General features: G+C 41.5%; 1 protein-coding gene across 2 annotated transcripts in view; it reads right to left on the bottom strand.

Moving 5' to 3' along the window:
* Positions 1-20,469, bottom strand: part of camsap1b (calmodulin regulated spectrin-associated protein 1b) — a 35,794-nt gene extending 15,325 nt beyond the window's left edge. Inside the window, exons 1-6 of one of the 2 annotated variants that reach the window (XM_083979667.1) lie at positions 20,132-20,469; positions 15,878-16,043; positions 9,494-9,756; positions 3,059-3,220; positions 874-954; positions 26-58 (exon numbers count right to left, since the gene is read on the bottom strand). In XM_083979667.1, the coding sequence (XP_083835793.1) occupies positions 26-58; positions 874-954; positions 3,059-3,220; positions 9,494-9,756; positions 15,878-16,043 (705 nt within the window). In that variant the 5' untranslated portion in view covers positions 20,132-20,469. The remainder of the gene's footprint in view (positions 1-25; positions 59-873; positions 955-3,058; positions 3,221-9,493; positions 9,757-15,877; positions 16,044-20,131) is intronic. The other variant, XM_083979668.1, reaches the window with a different exon arrangement.
* Positions 20,470-25,217: the final 4,748 nt, after the last annotated feature.

Raw genomic sequence — 25,217 nt, 5'->3', positions numbered from 1 at the left:
CGGGGGGGGCTGGCATCCAACTTACAGGGACTAGTTTCCAATACCATTTGGAGGGAGACTATCCAAGTTTGCAGGGATAAGAGAGGGGGGAGGGAGGGAGGGACAGATGAGGAACAGGAGCAGAAAGATTAACAGGTCAGAGTTTCACAGACAAAAAGGATTTTTTTTTAAGTTTTTTTTTTTATCTGCTTCCGGTTTCACATAGAGGAAAAAAGAAAGAAAGAGGCAGGGTCAGAACAACTCTGAAATGTCACCAGGGAAGAAGAGACACACCAGACAACTCTGGAGCAAACTGGCACGTTTTATCAGTGATCATATTTACCCCCAGTTTCATTTATGCTGGGAAAATCTTCTGTTTGGTTACACTGAATTTAATGAGAAACTAAATTCCCAGTTTTATTTGATTCATTCATTTATTATTTAATCAAAAGTTTACATACAAATTTAAATTTTCCGGCCAAATTTTGTGGAACTGTCTGCGTATGTTAAACATCATATCTCCTCTATAAGTTATTGTGAAAATAAAAAAGCTGTAAAAACATACGATCTCTGTAAGCTTTACAAAATATTCACTGAATAAGTATTTATTTAATTTTTTTCCTGTCTTGTTGTTAACCTGTGTATATATACTCCTATTGTACTCAATAAAGCAAAAGAGAGAGAGAGAGAAAGAAAAAGGAAGAGACACAATCCTGTTGTCTTGAACCACGTTTTCACTTGATAGATGGTTTTTGTGGCGACGACACCCACCTGGATAAAGACTTAATGAGGAAATTGCTTCAGATTTAAAAAAAAAAAAAAAAAAAAGGTATTTAATTAAAAGTCAGGTAAAAGGCACATCTGGAAGAAACAAATGAGTGTTTTTTTTTTTACCTTTTGGTGGCTGGGGGACTCGAGCGGATGGTGCTTGACTTTGTGCTCCCTTTCTGTAATCTCCCTCATCTTCATGTTCAACTGCAGGAAAAAAAAAGTAATAACACGTTCAGTACAGTACGTTTACATGCACTCAGAGGGAAAAACGAGGTCATGCAGATAATCGAAGAACGAGTTGTTACATGTTCTGTGTCCACGAACAGCACGGCAGCAATCAGATTTCTCCCAAACATTCAACCTTTTCTCTTTTTTTTTTAGGAGGATTGACGTACTTGTTTTTAATCATTTTGTGTTTTTTCTTCTTTCTTTTTTTTAAGCCGGTCGGTGGGTTTACGCCACCTGTGTTTGCCGAATGCAATTTTTTTTTCCTCTCAGTCCACAAAAAACTCTTCCAAAACTTTGTCTAAGGTGGAGAAATTGGTGTATTGATGGAAGTCAAAGGCAACAAAGAGAAGTGGAAATGAGCTTAGAGAGAGAAAAAGGAGCTTAGAGAGAGTAAGACATATAAAGAGCAGACTTGAGTTTCTACTTCAGTGGAAAAATGAAAAACACACCCTCGGATGAAATCATCTTCTGTGTGAGTGATGAGATAATGACATAAAACAATAAATACCACCAACTTTTTATATCAGGACCAAGAAAAGTGAAATGTTGCAATTGATTTTTCTAAATATCTGGTTTAAGTCTGTGCTTCACTGTAAATTTCTCTAAGCCGACTAGTTTTCAACAGAGATTGTACTTTGGTTTCACTATCAAGGCTATTAAAGAAATAAACTAGTTGCTACAGAATTTCTTATTTCCTTCTGATCACATAGTTCCTATAGAGCTGGGCGATTATGGTAAAAATCATGATGAATTGAACTTTTTTGACAGATTACAGTGTTGTTGTTGTCTAAATGTCGGTTTCGATTATTTTTGGATGAAGTCCTGAGCCCTAATAGTTGCAAATTCATGTAAAAGAAGAGAAAATGAAGCAACAACAATTTTGCTAACCTACTTATCTCAGTAATTTATAAAAGAAAAACCTTTTCATTCACTCAAAGTGAAAAATGTGCTGCCTTTGTTAACATGATATTATAATAATTTATAACATTTTATGGCGTTTTATGGGCTAAACAATTCACAGATTAGTCAGTGTGATTTTTGGAAAGTATGCAAGTTAAACCGGGAAAACATTCTTCACTACTTGGGAATCATTACAGACAGACACTTTCCTTTCTCCAGATAATAATGGTGTGGCACATCATGATGATTCATGGACAAGCTGCGTCATGGCGCTCGCTGCCTCAGGACTTCATCTCATTGAAAGATGAGTGCAACATGAGCCTGAGCCTCGTGTGTGTGTGTGTGTGTGTGTTGGCACATCTCTGAGCACCAGTGACATGCCGGTCTCTAAAAAGACAAGTGGACGACTGTTACTCGGGCTGTCAATGTCATCGTTCATCCCACATGGTGCTGAGTGATGAATGAGTGGCAGGCCATGACCTTAACCAGCTGGATTTTTTTTTCCTAACAATAAAACGACTAAACCGGAGGAAAGCAAAAGTAAGAACAACAAGGAAAAGTTTCTGTGTGTCTATATGTGGTGTGAAACTATGGAACAGCCTAAAGAATGAATTAAAGCAATGTCCCAACATGGAGCATTTCAAAATAAAAGTACAAAAACATAACTCTGGAGATGGTGTTCAAACATTTTTATCTTTATTTATGTTATATTTTTCTAGGGCTGTCACTTTTTTAGAAAATTTAGGTTCGAACAAATATAAAATGACCCCTAATTCGTTAGGATAAATTCGAATACGCTTGAATATGAACTTTTCACCCCACGTTCAAATTAATATTCGAATATCAAATAAAAAGTGACAGCCCTATATTTTTCATTTCCTCTTTTTTTCTAACAATGGAATGAAGGGCAATTAAGGAAGTGGGACAAGTAATCAATTTATTTATGATTTGTGAAAATTGGGTTGGATACAATAAGCACAGCTTCTTCTCACTCCTTTTTGAATATGTATGATTATGCTTTTGTGTTTTTGGTTTTTCAACTTGTTATAACATATGAAGGAACAAACTGAAATTGTGCCTTATTTGGTTTTACATGTTTGAAATAAATATTCTAAAAAGAAAAGAAAAAAAGAGATAATTGAAAATCGCTGTTTTTAGTTTATAATCCGTGTGTCCGAACCTTGTTGATCCAGAAGACCATGGCGTCCTCCAGGTCGAAGGGCAGCTCCTTGGAGGCACTGAAGGTAGAGAAGCGCTTGACGGAGGCCACCACTTTCTCGATGCTGATCATCTCCACTGTGTAGGCCATCATCAGGGCATCGATCATCGGCATGTGAGCGCTCTGGGACAGACAGAGAGAGAGAGACACAGACACAGAGGACAGTTCAATTTCCAGTTTCCAATATAATTCAGATCAAAGCTGGAGGCAAACATAAAGAGATGGAAGATTTACCCAACCTAACAACCTAAACGACACAAATATTAATTTATTTCGTCAACAAGCAATGAAGACTATGTGAAGATCGTGCTTTTTTTCTTTCTTTTTTGAGTATACACTCATAATAAATGTAGCAAGGCTCTGTCATATGATTCGTTCCACCACCTAAGGAGTCGGTGTGCTTGAATGCAGCTTTAATCTCCGTTTAAAATCACACATGACCTCATAAATGCCGTCATAGTAGCAGTATGTTTGGTCAGTGTCTCTGTCACATCTGGGTGTTTCGCCCTGGTTTTCAATACCACAATAATTGTTACCCACATGACACTGACTGCACACACCTGTAAAACCTGCTCCTAATTAACCCACTGTGCCATTTGACTCTTCAGGTATGTTTTACTGTTAGTTGCAGCTAATGTAGCGTCAAGTCACTAGACTGAATGAGCAGCGAGTCTGGTGACCTCACTCCTTCGCTTCAGGCAATTTATCAGATTTCACACGTTTCTCATGTGAAGATGAAAAACTCTCTCACACTCACAGCACCACACCAAAAAAAAAAGAAATAAATTTAACCACCATAGATTTAACCACTAAACTTTCCAAACAGCCATCAAACATTTTCAGATTAACACTAAACTATTATTTTGGCTAGAGATACACAAAAACTATCGGTACAGATAATCATCAGCAAATAATTATCTCAATTAAGTGTGATAATGACATTACTAGAGAATTATAATTAGCCAAAATTGCCTTGATTTTTATCAGTTTGCCCACAAAGTTGATTGGAAACTATACTAAATATTGATATTGAAGAGCCATAACTGTTTTTGTTTTTATTGTGATTACATTATATTATATTTGATGGTCGGTTATATGATTTGGTTAGTCAGAGGAAGAGATATAATGTTTTTTCTTAACCTCAGGTGTGTATATATATATATATATTGAAGAAAAGCAAATCTCCCTGCACAGCCACAGTTCCTCAGGTGCAGGTGGGTAGCAGGAGTGCGTAAAATCAATAGAAAAAGACGGCCACCGCACACTGATAAGACTCTGCTGATATACTTTATTAATGAACTGTTCATTAATAAAGTATATCAGCAGAGTCTTATCAGTGTGCGGTGGCCGTCTTTTTCTATTGATATATATATATATATATATATATATATAAACTATTAAAAATGTTATCGGTATCTGTATTGGTTATGAGAAGCAGGAAGTTCTCAGTATCGGTGGAAAAGAAGAGTTATGAACAGTCACTATGGGGTGTGGATAAATGGATAAGGGCACTGACTAATTCAGAGTGGGCGGTTCCTAAACAATTGCGCAGCTTTAAATAAACGCCAAGTCTTAATCAAAAGGTGATTCAGCACAAAGCGTGTCCGACCTTAAACCCACTCTCTCTACATGCTAATGCAATAAAGAGCCTCAGCAGGGGCGTCTTTACTGCAAGTAGCCTAACACCTGGTGCCTCCTCCCTCTGAAAATATTGATCCCTTGACGGCCAGAGTGGGAATTAACACCGGCCAAATACTGAGAAATCCTTGTCCCCAGCTGGAAAAACCCAATGTTGGTCTTTTAGCTTAATTTCAAACCCTCATTCTAGGTAAAAGTCTCTTTAATTAGGGGTTTAGTCCACAGCATCGCAGCCAAATATGGAGCACCTGAATTCATTACGGAGGAAATATATACATGCCATTGTTTCAGTCATTGTTTGTGTAACAGGCTGCTAGTCTAATCCAATTGGTGGTGGAAGTGCTCAGAGATTAGGGCTGGTTAACATAACAAATGAGAAGCTATTCAGAGCTTTCTCCGCGGCGCGACCTACATGGACACAGGAAAACACCAGCGGTGACGGTCTACTTCCAGACCAACCTTCACTGTACTGAAGACAGAGGAAAGACTCAGTGGGAAGTGGAAGCCAAGAGCTGCACAGTCTCTGCTGGGTCATTTAATTCACTTACACTGCAGCTTCTGTTAAGCTGATTTGGCTTTTTGTTTTGTTTTCAGAGGCTATTTAAGCGTTAAGGAAGGACATTTTGGATAAATATTAGTCTGTCTTACGCTGGCAGACCAGCATAGAAACTGCTGTTGCTATGCCTTTATTTGAAGGATAACTGGGATTTACTAAGATGCTGATCTCATTAGGAAAGGTTGGACCATTGTTTCTGTTTTTCATTGTTTACAGTGAGTTTGCAACACTCCCAGATCTCTGAGACTGACACGTACCGACATGTCACACTGAGATGTTTTATAATAGGAGAAAAGAAGGGGAAAATGTTGATTTAAGCGTGCATGTGCAACACAGTAAGTATAGCATAATGCATTTATGATGATGGCACTTAAGTGTGTAATAAATGATGCTCAGTAAATACACAAAAGATAAGTCCAACAACAACAACAGAGCTGTTCAATCTTTTGTTCTCCACCAAACACCAACTCTGCCCTTCATCAGCGCAGTGTGAAGCCCCATGGGGAGCAGAGAGCTGCTGTTGCCCTGAGCTGTGTGTGCACGTTGACAGACAGACAGACAGACAGACAGACAGCGTGCACACACACTCTCTCACACAAAAACACATACACACACACACAAAAGTTTAAGTGGACTCCAGAGTACGGCCAGCGAGCCCCAGCTGTTCCTGCCCCCAACAAGAATCAAAGAAGGTGCAGAGAGGGAAACCGTCTGCTGCAGGTATAATGGGAGGGATCTCTTGACTTTCATTCACACAAACACACAGAGAGAGAGAGAGAAAGAGAGACACACAAAGTCTGAAAATGTGGGTTGCTATGGAAACGCCTTGTCAAGTCAGCAAACTGAGAGTTGCAGGGGGGGTGGGTTGGGGAGGGGGGGGAGTCTATCCATCCAACCAGTCTATCAAAGATAAGCGTTGTCCTGCTCAGGATTTTCCGTCCCCTCACCAGGCTTTGTGTCTGGCTGCTGCTCACTCACACACACACACACACAGGCCTGCGCGTGTGTGTGTGTGTGTGTGTGGATTATTTTGTCAGGCCTGCTCACAGGAAACGCAGACACACACACACACACAGACACACACACACACATCCCAGACGAGTGAGCCTGCCTGCCTGCCTGCAGAGAGGAGGCCTGCTCTTCTACACCCTTGCTGGTTTCCAAGGTAACAAAGGGAAAGATGGCAGAGAGAGAGAGAGAGAGAGAGAGCAACAGAACCGGTCGGTGTTTTATCGTATCCTGTGTGTGTGTGTGTGTGTGTGTTTGTGTGTGTGTAAAGCTGCTCTTGGTGAGATCATGATACAACAGATCGGACTGACCACGCGGAGGGCGGGGGCTTGCACGCTGCTATTGATTCAGGCGATGACCTGGAGGCTGCAGGACACACACACACACACACACACACACACACACACACACACACACACACACACACACACAGGGAGGAGGACGTTAAACCTGTGTATGAGCTGATCTGTGAAAATATTATGAGTATTTCACAGCGTGATGTCGACTAGAGAGCAGGTCAGCGGAGCCAAGCCGCCAGTTTCCTGCACGAACGAGATACGACCTACTTGTCAAACTGATAAAGAAGAGAAAGGCTTTTTTATTCAACTCGAGGACTAACCGGTGAAGATTTGAAGGTTTTCAAGTGCCAACATTCAGAATATAATACGCTTAAGAGATTGGCAAAAAAAAAAAAAATGTAGCTGAGAAAAATATCACGCACAATAAAATCCATTCGTAGAAGTATTAGCAAAGGAGTAACCCTCTTAACACTGATGCCCCTGATTAAACCTCCTGTTCAGAGAGGGCAAAGCACAGGCCTCAGTTATTGGGAGGATTTGAAGGGTTTTTTTCTCTCCATGCATGAGATAGATAGGAAGTGATATTTTTCACACGGTAATACAGCAGCTAGTTCCACATGTGACAACTGCAGCAGAGTTCAGCTATCAGCTGTCAGAGCTATGTCCTCCGATTAAAACGTGGTATTTTAAACACGAGCTTGTCACAATAATAATAATAATACAGCTGCATGTCATGTGAAATGAACATGACAAATGTGCTCAACTCTGTCTCAGTTTACAGTCACTGTGTAAACTAATATGAGGAGCAAAACAATCAATCTAAACATCAATTTGGCCTTTTTTCACAGTTTTCTGTCATTTTGCAAACCATTAATCCATATTTTCCAAAGGCAAACTTATCAATAACTAAACTATCACCGTTCGCATCCTTAAAGGAAACATAATTAGTAATGATGACGCACTGTGAACTTTGTGAGCAAAGTGACAAAACTATTGAGATGCTGTTAACTGTTCAATATATTTTTATAGTAAAGATTGTCTATCATTAAGCTTTAGACAAATATGAAAAAACAACAACATAAAAACGTGTTTTAAAGAGTAAAATAAAGTCAATAAACTCCACAGACTAGATACAACTTTGCGAATAACACATCATCACAAACCCTAATCTCAGGCTTATCAGGCATGGAAGACCTCACACAACTAATTTGCTTAAAAATGATAAGGGTACACCCAAATCATCCGGAAACAGTTCCCTGCACTACTACTACAAGCAGCAAAACATCACGTCAACAGGCAACACGCCACTCGCTTCTATACAGAGCGCTTAAAGCTAAACGAGTGACTAAATGCTTCTGCACAAGGTTTTAAAGTTGCTCTACTAAACAGATAGGAGCTTTCCCAGTGGCTCAAATGCCTGTGGCCGGGATTGGCTGCTCTGCTGGACGAGGATACGAGCGTCGGCATCACTGTGGTAAGATAATACATCAGAAACAGGAAGAGCTGGGGATGTTACAGGTGCAGTGTGCAAAGGCTGTTTTAGTTTCACGCTGGTTTCCTTCTTCTCTGACAGGCAAATCTGTGCTTTTTGTCAAAGCTACCGCAACATCACAGCCTGCCTTGGTGCTGCTGCTGCTGCTGCTGCTGCAGGGTGTTTCACCGAGGAGTTTAAAGAGTATAAACATATCACAGTCACAGTCACAATATTATTTAATTTCACACAGGACGGAAGCTCAAATTCAAAATGTTCAATCACTGATCGTGAAACTGAAAAGAGTAATTTCCAGCTCACGCCTCTGACGACTCTCATTCATTTATTCAGGCAACTCTGCAACAAGTCCATCAGTACGTTTACATGATGGTTAAAAAACTAACTGTTGCCTTAACTGGACAATTGAAATGCATGTAAACGTGTTAGTCCGACTAATACTGGAGTTCTCTAAATCCGACTAAGACGCCCAGATAATCTTGGAAATCGATTTTCTTCTGCATGTAGCCTAATAACCCTGTTCAGAAACTCTTTTTGTTAAACTGGGTGAAATGGTGCTTCTGTCCTGAGAGAGTAGTCAATACATTATGTATGCACTATGCAGAAAAAGGAACGAAAATAATCAGATCTCTGTGGCAGCTGCAGGACTGACAAAACTCTGACCAATCCATGCTTTTCACTGTAAGAGCAAGAAACCAATCAGATGCCTTCATGTCTAGTTCTGCCTACGCCCAATCAAGCTACCGTCTCTCTCCGTCCTCGTTTTCACCTACGTCCGCGGAAAAGCCACACTCCAGTCTGATGGGCGGCAGTGTAGCTGTGGCAAAGCACGTCGGGTATCTTCACCCACGTCCGCAGAAAGGTGAAGGCGTGGCTTCAGAGAGAAGTCTGAGAAAAAGGGGCTGGGACTTTTGACTTGTGTGTTTTCAAAATGTGGCCTAATAGAACCGTCGGACTGAAACTGGACAGTGCATGTGCACATGACTGGCAACAGTTAAGATGACACAAAGTGGAGCACAGAAGCCGGCCGGAACCCGGCAAAAAAAAATTAAAAAGCGGCATCAGCACCGATTGAGTGCATTTCATACTGTGCGACGAGCAACAAAAAAAGGGAAGCCTGTGGACCGACCTGGCCCAAGTCATTTGTACTGGTTATAGACAATTGCTGCGTCCGGTCAGGTACTCCAAGTGATTTATTTCCATTTTTTACTCAGTGACAGAAAAGTCAACTGGATCGACCTGCTGAAACCACCACCTACGTTGAGGAGGCGACACCGCCAGTTATTGGTTTTTCCCTTTTGCATGTAAACTGGGACAAGGACAGAAGTCCGACGAGAGGCTCAAATCTCAGCTGTGCCATGTAAACGCGCTGCATATCAACTTTCAGCTCGCTCCCACTCACTCACCATCTTGATGGGCACGCAGGCCAGGTCTCCGTCGGTGACGGGCGTGTCGTCGCTCTCCACGACGTAGATGCCCTTCCTGGACAGAGCCTGGATGACGGACAGGTGGGACTGGAGGGACGCCGCCTGCTCCGTCTTGAGGATGAGGGTGCAGACGCGGCAGTAGAGCTCACAGGACAGCAGCAGGCGGATCACAGGCGGCTTTATGTGCTCCTGGTCGTACTGGTCTGTGTAGAACGGGTCCCTTAAATCCTCTGGGATGTGATCTGCAACGGAGAGAGAGAGTGGGTCAGGTCAACCGTGTGTTCTCAAAGTCGTATGTGTGTTTCAGTTTTCCTGAATTGAGGACAGAAAACATGGCAAACACCTCCCACTCTTTCCACAAAATCATTGTCCAGGACATTTCCACCTGCTACAGTCTGACAGACATGTTATTACGCCATACACTAATACATCCCCCTGTCCCATTCATGCTTTGGGGAAGAGTTTGTTTTTACAGTTGTGTCCCTTATTTTGTACATTTCACCTGTTTGTTTCTATGTTTATTCCTCTCTCACCCCCAGAAATCTGATTTAAAGATGTGCACCCTCATGCTTGTGGTCCAACACATGGTAACAGCATCAACTCAGAGTCTCTAGTTTTCTCGCAAGGCACTTCTTTGGAAAAGAAATCCTTAGCGGTGCCTGAAAAAGTCAAATAGAGCTCTGGTAGCTGATATCATGGCAACTTAAGCTTTTCCATGATCAGGCCTCAGACTAACTTTTTTTTACCAGGAGCACAGTGTCCCCCTAACTTAAAATTATAGGAGTGCAAGCAGAAAATCTAGGGGCAGACACTGTAAATCGACTTGCAGGGGAAATATTCAAGTTGCCATTTCATTCATGATCCTCACACACATTGGCCTGACACCTGCAATGACAGATACCGGTTCTTTGAGTCGCCTTTCCCACTTTTCACAGAAAAAAGGTGAAATTTACTAGTTGCACCTCCACAAGTAGATGAAACTTTCACTGTTTAGGGGCAGTCTGGAGCCCTAAGGACATTTGACTTTCCACTTGTTTTCAACTAGGTTTTCCAGGACGCGTATGAACCCTGACCTTCTATGTCAACAACTCCGTCTGCCTCAGCTTACATCAATCATATTTCTACAATGTCAACACGCACTGCAGGAATGCAACAAAGCAAAGCACTTAAAGTGAAATATTAGTTGTATGCCAGCTTCAGTTTACTTACAGCAAACATGGCCATCTGTAATTGTAAGTCACAGCTTACTCGGCCTTAAAGAGTGCATTGAGAAATAGATTGAGCCGAGTCTGCAACGAGAGCGGCCCTCCCTCTCTCTCTCTCTTTGAGGTGACATTGTTTGGCTTGGCCAGCGCAAATTATTTAACTATCAGAGCAACAAAAACTAAAAGAAACCTATGACCTACACCAGAGATTCTTGTTGCTTTGGATGTGAAGTCATTCAGACACTCAGACCAAACAGTTGAGCCATATAAGGACAGGAGGACGGAGGGAGCACTTCACTCCAGGCATGCACTAACCCAAATTTACACAGCAAGGTAAAACTCATACAGAAGATTTTTAAAGAAAAACAGAAGTCCAAAAATCACAGTTTTCCCACAAAAATGGTGCAATGATAGTAAAAAAAAAACCCAGTTCCATTAAATCTGTTTTGAACTCAGCCGGAGCTCCAGAAACAGAGCATAAGCTGCATGCGAGTATGTGATGTGTTCTTAGCGTCTGCTCTGACAGACGGGATAAAAGGAAGCAACTCCGTCAGCAATCTAGCCCGCTCACAAAAAAAAACAGGAACGCGGCTTCTTCCAGCTGCTTTTTGTGGACGATAACGTACCAAGGACAAAAGTTGAGCAGCACAAGTACGGAGGCAACAAACACACCAGGCTTAGGGAAGTGTCTAAAATGCGGTGGGAGAGAATAATGAGCTGTAAAACCACGGCTCAACAGAGAGAGAGAGAGGTACCGGTATCTAAATCTCTGTTACAGCTGCCCAGTTGTGGACAAAATTAACTACTGGTTCTCTGTCAAAACTCCTGGGGAAAGTATTTTTCAATGAGATAAGGTATGTGATGGTGCACAGGATGTTCTAGTTGTTTTCATGCCTATTGAGTTAAAGGATCATTCCAGGCAAATTCAACCTGGGGCTGTAGTTTCCAAATATTTTAGGCCTAAGAATGAAAGAAGAATGAATCTGAAGATTTTCTTTTTAATGTCTCCTGTTCTGCAGTTTGTCCTTGCATCGCCACAGCAGCGTATAATGGGAGTGGACAGATCTTAAGCTGTTTAGACTGTTTACATCCCACAAAAACACATTTTGTTTGTAAACGGAGCTGTAATACAAAGTCAAGTTGACACGCTCGGTATGTTTAAAGGTAGAATAAACAGTATCAAGTTTTGCTCTTACTGCTACAAAACGTGGTGCTTCTGAGTTGATATTCCTCTGTTGATAAAACAAACGGGAGCTTCAGACGACCTGCAGCCGTCAACTTGACTCTCGTGCGAGACTTTATATTACAGCTCTGTTTACAAACATGTCGGCTTTCTTGAAGTAAACAAACCCCTCAGTGTAGCCATCTGAAGTGGTCCGTGAAAAGAAAGAAAGCGTTTTTGTGGGATGTAAACAGTCTAAGATCCGTCCGATCTCAAAACAGAACAGACAGAACTACTGCAGAACAGGAGCAAATAAAAAGAAAATCTTCAGATTCATTATTTGAGACCTAAAATATTAGGAAACTACAGCCCCAGGTTGAATTTACCTGGATTCGTCCTTTAAGCTGCTGCCCTCCTTGTGCACAGATCATGTGGCTTATTGCAGGTTTGTTATATTTGCTGATGCAACTTAGCAAGCACGTAGCCTCGGTGGTCTCTCTGCTCATGCACACAGCATGCAAACTACATGTGAGAATGAAATTGCAAAGATACATGAATTGACACGGCAATTTTAATAAGATTAACCGTGCTGCCCCGTATTTCAGTAGCTGCTAATGCTCCAAGCATATTGATCCTGTAAACTGTACTCTGCATGAATTATGGACAGTGTCAGCCTCACAGATGAACCGTCTCTGCCTTCATAACATAATACACACGGACACGGTGCTAATAACGATGTCGTCCAATCATTTTGAAACGCCGTTCCTGGAGAAGAGGAGGTGCGTCTGGGTATTTAAACACATCAGAACAGTGGGAGTAATTGTGTATGAAAACAAAAGGGGGTCTGGCCGGGGCGAGTCTTCACGTTTGACTTCATTTCGCAGACGCTGATGTTGTCTGGCAGCTGCCCCCCCCCCTCCTCTTCTCCTCCTCCTCCTCCTCTTCTTCCTCCCTGCCCAATAACACTCCTGCTACCACGAGCCAGTCTGAAAAAAATGTACAAACTGGGATGGGGTGGAGCATCTAACCACAACAAGAACCAGGATGTGCTACGACGCAACCAGCCAACCAGGATCATCATCATCATCACCACCACACAAACACAACACGGCACAGTGCAACAACATGCCTGCAACCATGACAGGTGCTGCTGACTCTCGCTGCCTGGCAGTGTCTGTATGTGTGTCTGTATGTGTGTGTGTGTCTGGTTTGTGTGTCGCTCAGGCTGGGAGCAGCTGTGGCACATGCAGAGGGCAGCAGGACAGGAGAGCATGTACACAACAAACATAGACAAGACATGCATGATTGATCAGAGACTTAACAAGGCGGGGGGGGGGGGGGGGGGGGGGGGGGGCTCGCACAAACCAGATAATGCACCTGAATCCCCGACTTCACTTCAATCAAGACTGTTTACGCTGCACCGTTCGTGTCCGACAGCCACTGTGTTGGCAAAGTAAACAACTTATGATCCATCGGGTGAAATTTAAATGGGGCTAATATATTCAGTTCCCATGGGAAGGAGGGAGGGAGGAGGATAATTGTGGCCGCACCTGAGAGTTGCCTCCCTCTGGGCTGCCACAGCTTCATGGGGCTACTCTCTGTCTGTATGCTCTCTCACACTCTCTCTCTCTTTTGTAACCGAACAGGATCTCCACCCAAGTTCATCTGTGATACATCATTATTGTTTGAACAGAGATGTTGTCATGCTCCATCTGCAGGCCTGCATCATTAGCAGAGGGCCTGTGATGACAAGAGATTGAAGGGAGCAGCCAAACAAATGCTCACAAGCCTCAATATGAACTCTGAGAAAAATATGAAACAATGCAACCAAGAAAAAAGGCCACCAATTACCATTAAAACCAACTTATGGTCATTTGTATAGAGTAGTACGACTGCCTCAGTTGCATTAGGAAATCAGTGTAATGACCACACAGATATGGAAGAGGCCGCAGAACACAAAGGGAAGCTTTTACGGACATCTGAAATAATGACGGCTGATTCGACCCCGAGGCTGCATCAATACCACAGACATGCAAAGCAGTGAGTGATGGGAACTGAGCATCAGATAGCCGACACAGCTACAACACTGACGGACTGAGCTTAGCTGCTATGATAAGGAGACACCCTCCCTGCAGAACATTAAAAGAAAAGAAAAGAAAGGAAAAGCTAACTAGCAGCTCCGCAGTGAAACAATGACGATATGCTGCCATGTTAATCCTGCAACACTTTTTTGAAGGCTGGTTATTAAACACCTGCCAAACAGTCAGGATGTTCCCTGCCGACATGTCTGAGCTTAGAGGTTATACATTTATTATGCGAGTGGAGGCCGAGGCTCTCAGAGCAGAGAGTTATTTTCAAGCTGGACTTACAAGCCTCTAATAATAATAAATCACATTCAACTCAAAAAAAATTCAAATGCTCTTCTTTACAGGGTCTGGTTACATAAAAGTAGAACAAGGAAACCTGCACGCGACGGTTAACTTCCAGCTGCTGATAAGAGGTGTAAGGTTTTCACCACACACACACACACACACACACACACATACACACATTGGACAGTGATCCAACCACTACAGAGATATGCAGGCAGTTTGTATCTCTATTTACACACCAACACACTCCAGTTATTAGACTCTTTTTTGTCAATGGTGCTTTTTCAGAGATGGTCCATCACTTTCACGACACTCCTCTCTCAATACATCACAAAAAACAGCAAAACAGCCTCTAAAATGATGTAAAAACAGAGGAAAACTCCAAGGCACTCTCTTTAAATCAATAAAATACCTTTATTCATCTGGCATTGTCACAATGACATATTAAAAAATAACTTTTGATGCGTTTCAGCATCAAACCTTTATCAGGGAGTCAAAAAAAAACTGTTTCTCTGTTTTAACATCTCCTATATCCCTCTTCAAAGAGCACCTTGTATTGAGACAGGAGTCCACGAAGCTCTCTTCCTGTTTTGAACATTTTTTAGCCTCTAAAATGAGTTCAAACACATTTCAATAAAACATATTAAGCGTAAAAGAGCAGGTAAGATTTATTGCAAGGGTGCTCTTTGTTTGTTTCCAAGGGGATTCTGTGCTAAAACAACCAACAACATCCATTTGATTACAGCGAGTTTGCAGATAAACTTCTGAATACATTTCTGCATGGAGCAAGGATTATGAAACATGCCTTCGATTGTCTGCCAAACCTGTCTAATACAAAGAAGAATCTGGTGAATAATAGCCGTCTTTCATTGTGAACTTGATCAGCTGTATCCTCTGAAAGTAGACTACATAACTAGATTTAAGTAGTGGCCATGCTGGGCCGCGAGAGGTTTTACAGCCACAACAAAACACATCCATAAAAGGCCTGCGGTGAATTTCACACATCTCATTCCTGAAACTTATGCAATTCGATTCTTGTCTGTTGCAACTACAGAAAAATCTGCCCCCCCATAAAGGCCCAGATGCTAATGCTGATGCCACCTAACTCTAACCCTTGCAGATCAGTATTTTCCATGCTCTACGGTACAGTCTAACAAATATAGCCTAATCCTCGGTGTCTGTCGCTCGGCCCGATTCGGGTTCAATCTCGCTGGCCACCCAACAAGAAAGGAAGGATCTGGTGAGTCAGTGAGGAAGGGCTTCAGTTGCCAAGTGTCAACTGGGAATTAGTGCTGGCCTGAGTGCAGGGTACACATGCACAAATATTTCTTTCTCTCGGGCCTTTTGCTGTCAGTGTTTCACCACACAATGTGCTGACTATCAGTGTGTTGAGACGACGAGTAAACAGATTGTTCCAACAAAAACGACGACGACGTCTGAATTTTCAAAAATAACTATTAGAGTATGAAGGAAATATGCTGCAAATTTCCAGGCACTATCTTCAGATTCATTTGTAACAGTAGGACATTTAGATATGATGATATACAGGGAGGGGAAGTCATATGGATGACTCTGAATCTAAGAATAGAAAACATACTTTTAATGTAAATTTTGCATTACTTACCAATGCCGTAAGCTTTGGCAAACAGCCACCGCAGGTTGGCAGCTATTTTTGCTCTGGCCGAGTCGTACATCTCCAACGGTACGACGTCCATTGTGCCTTCTGCGACCCCGGACAAATCCACTTTTCTCCTGGTACTGTCCCCGCCAGCACAAAAATCAACATCCATCTATAAAACAAAAAAAAAAAAAAAAAAACATTGATGTTACAGTCACGATTATACTGAACATACTGCAGAGTGAAGAGCCACAGCCAAATAACAGCACATTAGCCATCTACAATCTGCCACGATGCAAAAATCCCTTTGGCATGGGTTGTCAATAGCTGCACGGCACGCTCCATTAGAGTCATTCTTTAATAATGAATTAAATAAATAAAATCTCATCCAGCATGGTGTTTGTTGATTATTATTAAGGAGATCATTGTTTTGGGTGCTGCACTTAATCGCCCTTTCCCTGGTTAATTAGAGCTTGCAATCCAGTGGTTGAGACACAACAAGCGCCAAAGTAGCAACCTTGCAGGCACAATCACAGTCATTATGGTAAATGCTTGTTGACAGAGTGGAGACGGTGTCTTTGCAAGTATTTGGTGGTTAAATTAACCTACGGGGAGGCCATGGTGACCTAAAACAGTCTCTGAAACTACTCTGGACAGTATGTGAGAGCACAGTGGCTCACAATCACACATCATAACTGTATCATGTACTGTACCAGTCCGCAACTGCAAAATAAATAAGATACTGGTCGAACTTTTGTGATTATAGACTAGGCCCTTGGACTAAAATCACTGAGAAATTGCACATTTTGACATGTTCTGACCTGATAGAAGCAAAACTACACACACTTTCACAGGAATGGATAATTTGGGATTGTGCAACTAAACTCTGGCAGCGATTACCCCGTCTAGACTCAAAGTGAAAAATGATTATATCTTATTGTCAGAGCCAAAAAAACTCTGGAAAAAGAGTTGTGTTGTTACCTCGGTGACTGTGTTTAAATCTGTAAATCTCTCTGCACCCTGTCCCTTTTTATTATTCTTATCATCATCATCATCATCATTATTAATTTGGGTCATTTGAAGAAGCAAGCAGATACTAGTTTCCAAAGAAACTATGCTGTTCAAGGCTCCTATTATCATCCTTGTTATGATCATCATCATCATAATCATCAGGCAGTAAATTAGATGCACTTATGTTTCCAATCAGTGCATCAAACGGAGCATTTTCACTTTCAATTCCACGTTATGCCTAGAAGCACAAGTAGAAGATTTAGATGCACACACTGTAAATATTCACATTTCCTTTTCATTCATGATCCTCACACACATTGGCCTGCTGCCACCTCTGCAATGACAGAATACCAGATTCTTTGAGTCGCCCCTTCCATGTTTCACCAAAACAACAACAAAAAAAGGTACATTTAGCCTACTGGTTGCACTGTCTCAAGGGGGTCAAAAGGCCTCCATTTAGGGGCAGTCTGGAGCTCTGATACATTAGATGCACTAATGTTTCCAGTCAGTGCCAACATCAATCTGAGCTGTTTCACTTTCAATTCCACCTTAGGCCTGATATCTTGCTTTATCATCGCATCTACCCTCAAGTATTAGCCTACTTGTTAGACTACTTTATTACATGTAGATTTATTTCCTTACCAGTGGGGGCATATTCAATGAAGTTACTTATGTATACTAATCAGGGCTCCAGATTGCTCCTGAATGGGAGCATTTTGCTCCTAAAATTTGACACAGTGAAAGTAACATTTTCATCTACTTGTGTGATGTGCAACCAGTAAATTTGCCCCTTTAAACAACAAACTTTTTTTTTTTTTAACATTGAAGGTGCGGCTAAAAGCATCATTGCAGGTGGCAGCAGGCCAATGTGTGTGAGGATCATGAATGAAAAAATGTAAATAAGTTGATTTTATGCTCCTAGATTTTCTGCTTGTGCTCCTACAATTGTAACTTTGTGGCCACTGTGCCCCTAGTATAAAAATGTTAGTCTGGACTCTGCAGATGAGGGGGGGGGGAAAAGTGTATACTAGGGATGCAAATTATCGAGTAATTCATTAATCGATAGTTGATAGACCTTATCGATCGATGATCGATTAATTGATAAGCGGCGATTTTCCTGAGAACCTAAATTTTAGGGGAAAATTTAAGATCAACATTCCTTATGGACTTACACTAGTATTTGTTAGTTTATTTTAAGAGCACAGCACAATGAAAATGTTTAAGTAGCACGTTATTGGGACATAGAGCTCTGAGGTTGAAGTCCTATCATAATGAGATGAGATGAGAGAGCTGCGTTTCCATTACAGATTTTTGCTAAATAAAAGCGATATTTCTGAAACTTCGAAAAAGTGCAATTGCCATTTGCGGGTGTTTCCATTGAAAGGTATTTTGCTAATGAGCCGTAATGCGTCTTGCGTTTCTATGGTGACGGCACAGCGATCTCAGCTGCCGACAGCTGTTACTGTTATTGTTTTTAACATTGACAAAAACAGCGCTTGATTGCTGAAAGGCAAAGCCCGTGTGGCGCTGCAGCGGCCACAGATAAGGGCGCACTCACACTAGGGCCAGTTGTTCTGTACCGCGCTGAAGCTCTAATGCCCCCTCCTCTGTCCCTCGCTGGCCCGCACTCACACCACCTCCAACCCAAGCCTGCAAGCACGGTTTCCTCCGTTGATACAGAGGGACTATTTGTTTACCAACACGGCGGATGTGCGCTTTAACCTGACTGCAGAAAGAACGGAGCCTTTTAAACACCAGCGGTGATGAGGTGCTGACAACAATATAGGTGGTTGTGTCCACACACCCGTACAGGTTTATGTGACTTAAGGTGACATGTCGGCGCAGGAGGGAGTGGGAGTGTGGATGCGAGCCAGTCTCCTTCAACCATGCACGGAAAAGGGGAATGATAGGAAAGGGTTTTCTAATTTAATGAGAAACAATGCCCAGGTCAGCAATGCATGACAATAAATATGTGGTTCATTTGTCCCCTCAAGTTACATAAACCAACACAGCGTGGACACACGCGCTGTTCTCCGCGGCTCCGCAACGAGCGCTTTTTTTTTCTTTTTCTTTTTTTTTTTTAAATTAAGCTCCGGTAGCGACCGGCTAAACTACGGAAGGATACTGTAAACCAGCGCGGATCCGGTGTGTTTATCAAAGCTTGGTCGCCGTGCTGAGGCACCGTGGGTTTGAGCTGCGTTCAGGCTGCATTACAACTCCTCAGGCAGCTCCGTGTCGGCGGCTTTTTGACTCGTTACTCACTGGTCGTCTGTGTGTTAGCGATGGTACAGCCTGAGTCCCGTAAAGCTACAACAGGTGTTGTTGTCTCTTTTCACCTCCTCTCCCTCTCTCCCTTGAGTGCTGCAGTGGCTGCGCTGCACACGTTTACACAGAGATCCGCTACATTATGTCGGCTTTGCTTGTTTACATTCCACAGTAAAACTCCCATTGAAAAGGAACGATTAATTGCAAGTAATTTAATTTAATCGATTAAATTCTTATCGACAATTAATCGATAGTCGATTAATTGTTTGCATCCCTAGTGTATACAAATAATAATATCTCACTGTATACCTGAGATTTACCTGTATTCTGCCCTGAAAAGTTCACCTGGGTGAAGTTACTGTTGTGTTACCTTTAGCATTGAATGTTAATCCTGATATCATCATGCCTTATCATTACATCTACCTCACGTGTTGTGAGAATTACATGCACATGTATTCCCTTATTAACATTGTGGGCAAATTCACTTAAGTTACTTATGGATAATACTGATTATTATTATGGTATGCAGATGAGAAAAACTAAGTGTAGACTATAACACATAATATCTCACTACAGACTTGATTTTTAACTTGTATTTGCCCTAAAAAAGTTCACCTGGGTGAAGTTATTGTTGTGTTACCTGTAGCACAATCACAATCGTGGTGACGTTAACCGTTAACGGCTCGATGCTAAAGGTAGCCTGATGATAATAGTTGCTACATTTATCTGGCTTATAGTTTCAGTTTTATAGTTACTATGTTAGTACAACAACACCACAACATAACATTATCAGTGACGGAAGTGTTACCGTTATATTATTTGCCTAACGTGAGTGAGGTGAGGGTGGTTTAGCAGCAGCAGCAGGAGGTGAAATGTAAATGAGCTAACTACCTATGAGCTAACGGTTAGCGGCAGCAGCAGCAGCGGCAGCAGCAGCCCCATCGGCCCCGGGGATGACGTTAGTGTAGCCGGCTGCAACATTACCTTGAAAGGTGCGGTGGTGGTGGTGGTGTGTTGTATCCTCCACGTCGCCCTTCACTTCCCTTCCCTTCTTGGGGAACAATCAACCAAGGAGGACCCGCTGTTGTTGTTGCTGCCTCGCTGTAGACTGGCCTGCTGCTGCTGCTGTGTGGAAAAAACCCCAGCAGCAGCGACGCATCATAGCCAGCTAATAATGCTAGCTAGCAGGCGGAGAGAGAGGGAGAGGGTGGTGGTGGTGGTGGGAGGGGGGAGAGGTCTGAATGGTCTCCTCCCAGCAACAAGACCCGATCCGCGGCCTGCGTGACAACCGCTCCCCGGCGCAAGGCTTCCAGCAGCAGCAGCAGTAGGGCAGGGCTTTCCCGATTCCCTGTGTGTGAAACTATCTCTGAATTAGACGCCTCATGTTAGATAGATACACACACACATAGGCAAACACATACACACACATACACCCATACAGTACACACACACTCGGGCTATGCAGCAAGAAGAAGCAGCGGCGGCGGCGTGTGTGTGTGTATTCGCGCTCTGCCCATAGACATGTAATTATGGTCCAGCCTTCTCCAGTAGGGCAGCGACTGCGCATGCGTGATCACCTTCCAGACTATTACAAGCAGCACTGGTCATAAATACTCTGACAATAATAATATACCACTTACTCATCGTCCGACTGAGGTTTCATTTTCATTTTAAAGCTAAAAAAAAACCTCTTTATCCACTTTTAAATCTTTTTTTTTTCTCAAACTGTTTTATTTTAGCCTAGAGATCTGTAATTTTCTCATAATTAGGGTGAATGCTCTTGTCAGCTTCTTACATGTCCTACTTTTACTCTTCCGATATTGTTTCACTATATTAGTAATGGTTCAACAATGTTTTCAAGCTGTCAGTTTCTATATGAATAGACTTCCGACTTTCAATTTCTTCATACTAATCTTCAACAATTCAAGTAATTTCCAACCATTTCATACAGCCTTCTTCTTACATGTTTTAGTTTTTCAGATATTGTTTCATCTTTTCAACATTGATTAAACAATTTCTTCACTTAATTCAGCATTATTTCAACAATTTATTCAGCTTTCAGCATTCATCTGTATTTCCTTCAGGAAATGCATTCTCTTGTTTCTACACAGTTTCTGTTATTTAGATTAATTATAGAGAAACTGGTTGAGCAATTATCAATGAAATGTAGGTTTTTCTATAAGATATTCACCTGCAAGTCAATGAGTGCTAATTAAAATAATTGAAATGACACCATTCTTTCTCCTTTGAAATTATCAGGTGCTGAGAGATAGGCTATAGTTATTTAAATTACTCACAATAATTTACCGGCACTTAGCCTACTCACTCCCTGACTTATGTTTCCTGTTTGTTCTTCAGATTAAATAACTGTTATCTTTTCTTTCTTTCTTTTGTTTTTTTCCTCTTTGGAAAAATGATTTCATCAACAACTTTTGTAATTTTCTCATAAATTGCTACACAGTTTCTCATACAGTCACAATTAATCATTTCCAATGTGTGTGTGTGTGTGTGTGTCTGTTACTGTGGAGATGTTCACAACATACAGTACAGTACAGTATGTCCACGTTTTATTATTATCACAGGTCCATGTTGTCACAGTGACTTTGACCAATGACGTCATCTAGCGGTGAGATGTGGTACAACAACTGAGTGACTCCATAAAGCTGTTTATTGTGGTACAGTAATGCAGTTAAAATACAGTAATAACTCCTGGAGCTGATGGAAAAGGTAAAGAAGACATTTTTCTTTATAAATTTGGGTAAGCTGACATTTTAAAATGTAAAGTAAAGATTAAATCCATATGTCACGACTTGTTTATTAAAAACCCAGGATTTATCCCAGCTACATTCATGATGAATTCTCAAAAAGGCAGAGGCATTTTTTTTCCAGGATAAGAAAAATGTACAGAGATAAATCAGGAGGACTTTTTCCTCGGCTCTTTGTGGCTCCCTGTGAGAACAACTCAAGATGCTCTGAAAGAGACTGAGGAGCAGGTTAGAGAGTTACTGCTGCACTCGGCGAGGTGGCAGATAAGATCATCAAAACGGCGAGAAACCCAAAAGAAGCAGTTGAAATTTGTTTAAAACCTTCCTGAACCTTCATTGTTTCAACGAGACGCTGATGATTCATCCTTAAAACCTAACATATTAGTATTTGACATAAGAGTTTGCAAAAATTCACACAATATACATAAAGTATGTTCACTATAATACAAAAATCACCTCATACACAAGAATAAATTCACTCTGCATCCTTAGAAAAAAGCAAATATAGGCCTATGTACATATATAAATCTATGGTTTATTTATGAGTAGACTTGAGATTATATTTAATGTGTGCAGAAAGTACATAGTGTTTTTATTGTTATGCACACAACTCATCTATTTACATAACATGAGTTATTACTATTTCATTACAGTCATATGTAAACGTGTAGCTTGTGTTGATCTTTCTGGTTTACTTCTTCTTGTCCAAGTGATGCTGTTGTTGCGTTTTTTGTTGTCACTTCTGCACTGCTACACATCACAAACATGGTTCAAGAATGAACACAGTTGGGGTAAAAAATACTGCTCAAACTAATAATTGCTTTGTGTTTCATATTATATAGGGAGAAGGTCACCACCATGAAGCCCTAGAGGAGGAAAGAAACGCCAAGACTATTCTAGAGGGCGACTTAAAGATTATGTATGAAAAAAAAAGTTATCAAACTCAGCACAGAGAAGCCCTGAAGCAGGAGAGAAGAGACGGAGCTGCTCTTAGAAAGACTTTGAAGAAGAAAGAGGCTGAAAAAAAATGAAATGGAAGAACATGAAGGCACAAGTGTCTGATCTGAGGAGGTCACAGCTACACAAAGCTTCAATACAAAACGAACCACTTCTTTGTTTGCGTGTGTGTCTCTGTGTGTGTGTGTGTGTGTGTGTGTTTTCACTTGTAATTTCCTTTTTTGTGCAGTAAGTGATATAAGTGATATGTGCAGTAATTACAGAGCAGAGGGACATGAGGTGGAGCATAACATGGAGCCATTTGTTTGTCTTGCATGCAAATTATTATTTTTACATTAGTGCCTGTAGTGAACTGGAGCAGATAAAAATGTACACTTGAGTATCAAGTTGTTGTGTAACAGTGCTTCTTTACACATACGCTAATAGGCCTATATTAAAACAAAAAAGATGGAAGAAGGATAAAAGGAAGAATAAGGATATTGTTACCACATATTCAAAATGTGATATACAAATGTATATGTCATTTGCAGTTAGTTTGTACTATGGCTATATGGACATTTGGGATTATTAATTATTGTACTGATATGCTAGCAGCAGGGCCGTTGCTAGTAGTTCTGGCCCCCCGGGAAAAATACTGGAGTGGGCCCCCATCCCTTGACTTTTTATTGCCACTTAATTATCATGTTTTATTTATTTCAACCAGGGCAACGATGACGGTGAGTGACAGTAAAAGGCAACGTGCCTGTCATCTTGATACTTCTCCACTATGTCTCATGAAACTTTTGGTTTTCTTGTTTCTAATGTCATACGAGCATGTGAAAATGCATCCTGTATCGATTCAGAGAAGGAACTGCTGATTAAGTATGTTCAATATGGGATGATTCAGTATTATTATCAGTTTATTTATCATGTTATATCACATTTTAGGCAATTCCTGTGTAATTACTGTGTTAAATCTGTCGCCCCCTCACCTTCACTTTTCTCCCCTATGCAACAACCCTGTATGCTAGAGAAAGGTCTCAGTCAAGTCAGTAAAAAAATGACAGTAAAAAGTTGATTGACAAACTGAAAATGATCTGGATGCCAGTCAGTGCACCAAAAGATTAACTCATGGAGCAACAGAAACAGTAAATCAGCTTCAATATTCAGAATCTCCAAGGTGATGTTGAAGGCAAGGACAAACGCTGTTTCCTCACTGCGGGAGAAAGTAAACCGGTGGGCGTCATCAGACCTCAAAGAACGAATGAATGGAAAACTGCTAATCCCAGAGGGACCGTCAGGCTGCAGAAGAACTGGACCATCTGACTTAGGAAAACCAGGAGAATAATTATAGCTGCTGCGCAGCGATGGGTCGGGTCCGGGCTACTTTTGGGCAAATTTAGGCAATTCTGAGCAACAAACAGGAGAATAGGAAGACAAGACAGTAGACCTTGTAATGTTCAATTTGCATCAGTTGAGGATTGAACCCACAACCTCGGGAACCAAAGACCGTTGTCTATCACACTGAGCTAATTGACAAGTGGCAGATCAACAGTGGCTTCACAAATTGAGTAAGCCATTCACTGTCGTGTAGGCAGATTTGAAACCACAGTAAAAAGAAAAATCAGTTTTTGAGGTAAAATAATGATATTTGTCAAACATCTACTATGAGTCTAAGATGTTAGGAGCCTTCGCGCATGGACCAGTCCAAGCTATTTGTTTTTTTTTTTAATTTAGAGGCTTGCTGTGATGCCACCATTAGGACAATTGTCTTGTGTTTCATATTGAGGTCAACTGACATTTTGATCTGTCATCATCACCATCACCCTTGCTGGGTCTCGAACTCACAACCTCTGACACCAAGAACCAGCTCCTAACTCGCTGAGCTAATTGGCTGGTAGTGAGACCTGCTTTGTAGCTTCATTTATCCACTCAGGGAGTCAGTGCCCAGGCAGCTGTTGTCAAGGCAGATTTCAGAAAGTCAGAAATTCTATTATCCAAACAAAAATCTGTTAATAGGCTACATAAATTGCATTTAGACAGCAAAACAGCTTAAGGACATGTGACATTTTGATCCGTCATCATCATCATCATCACCCTTGCTGGGTCTCGAACTCACAATCTCTGACACCAAGAACCAGCTCCTAACTCACTGAGCTAATTGGCTGGTAGTGAGACCTGCTGTGTAGCTTCATTTATCCACTCAGGTGAGCCAGTGCCCGGGCAGCTGTTGTGATGAAATGGTCAAAATGTCAATAATTCAGTTATCTAAACAAAAATCTGATAATACATAAATTGCATCTTGACAGCATGGAAATGTTGGTGATTTGTTTTTAATGATAAGTGTTTTGCTTCATAAGAGAAAATAT

Source organism: Trachurus trachurus (assembly GCF_905171665.1).
Source record: "Trachurus trachurus genome assembly, chromosome: 9".
Classification (NCBI taxonomy): domain Eukaryota; kingdom Metazoa; phylum Chordata; class Actinopteri; order Carangiformes; family Carangidae; genus Trachurus; species Trachurus trachurus.
The sequence above is the reverse complement of the archived record's forward strand: the minus strand, read 5'-3'. Positions and strand labels throughout refer to the sequence as shown.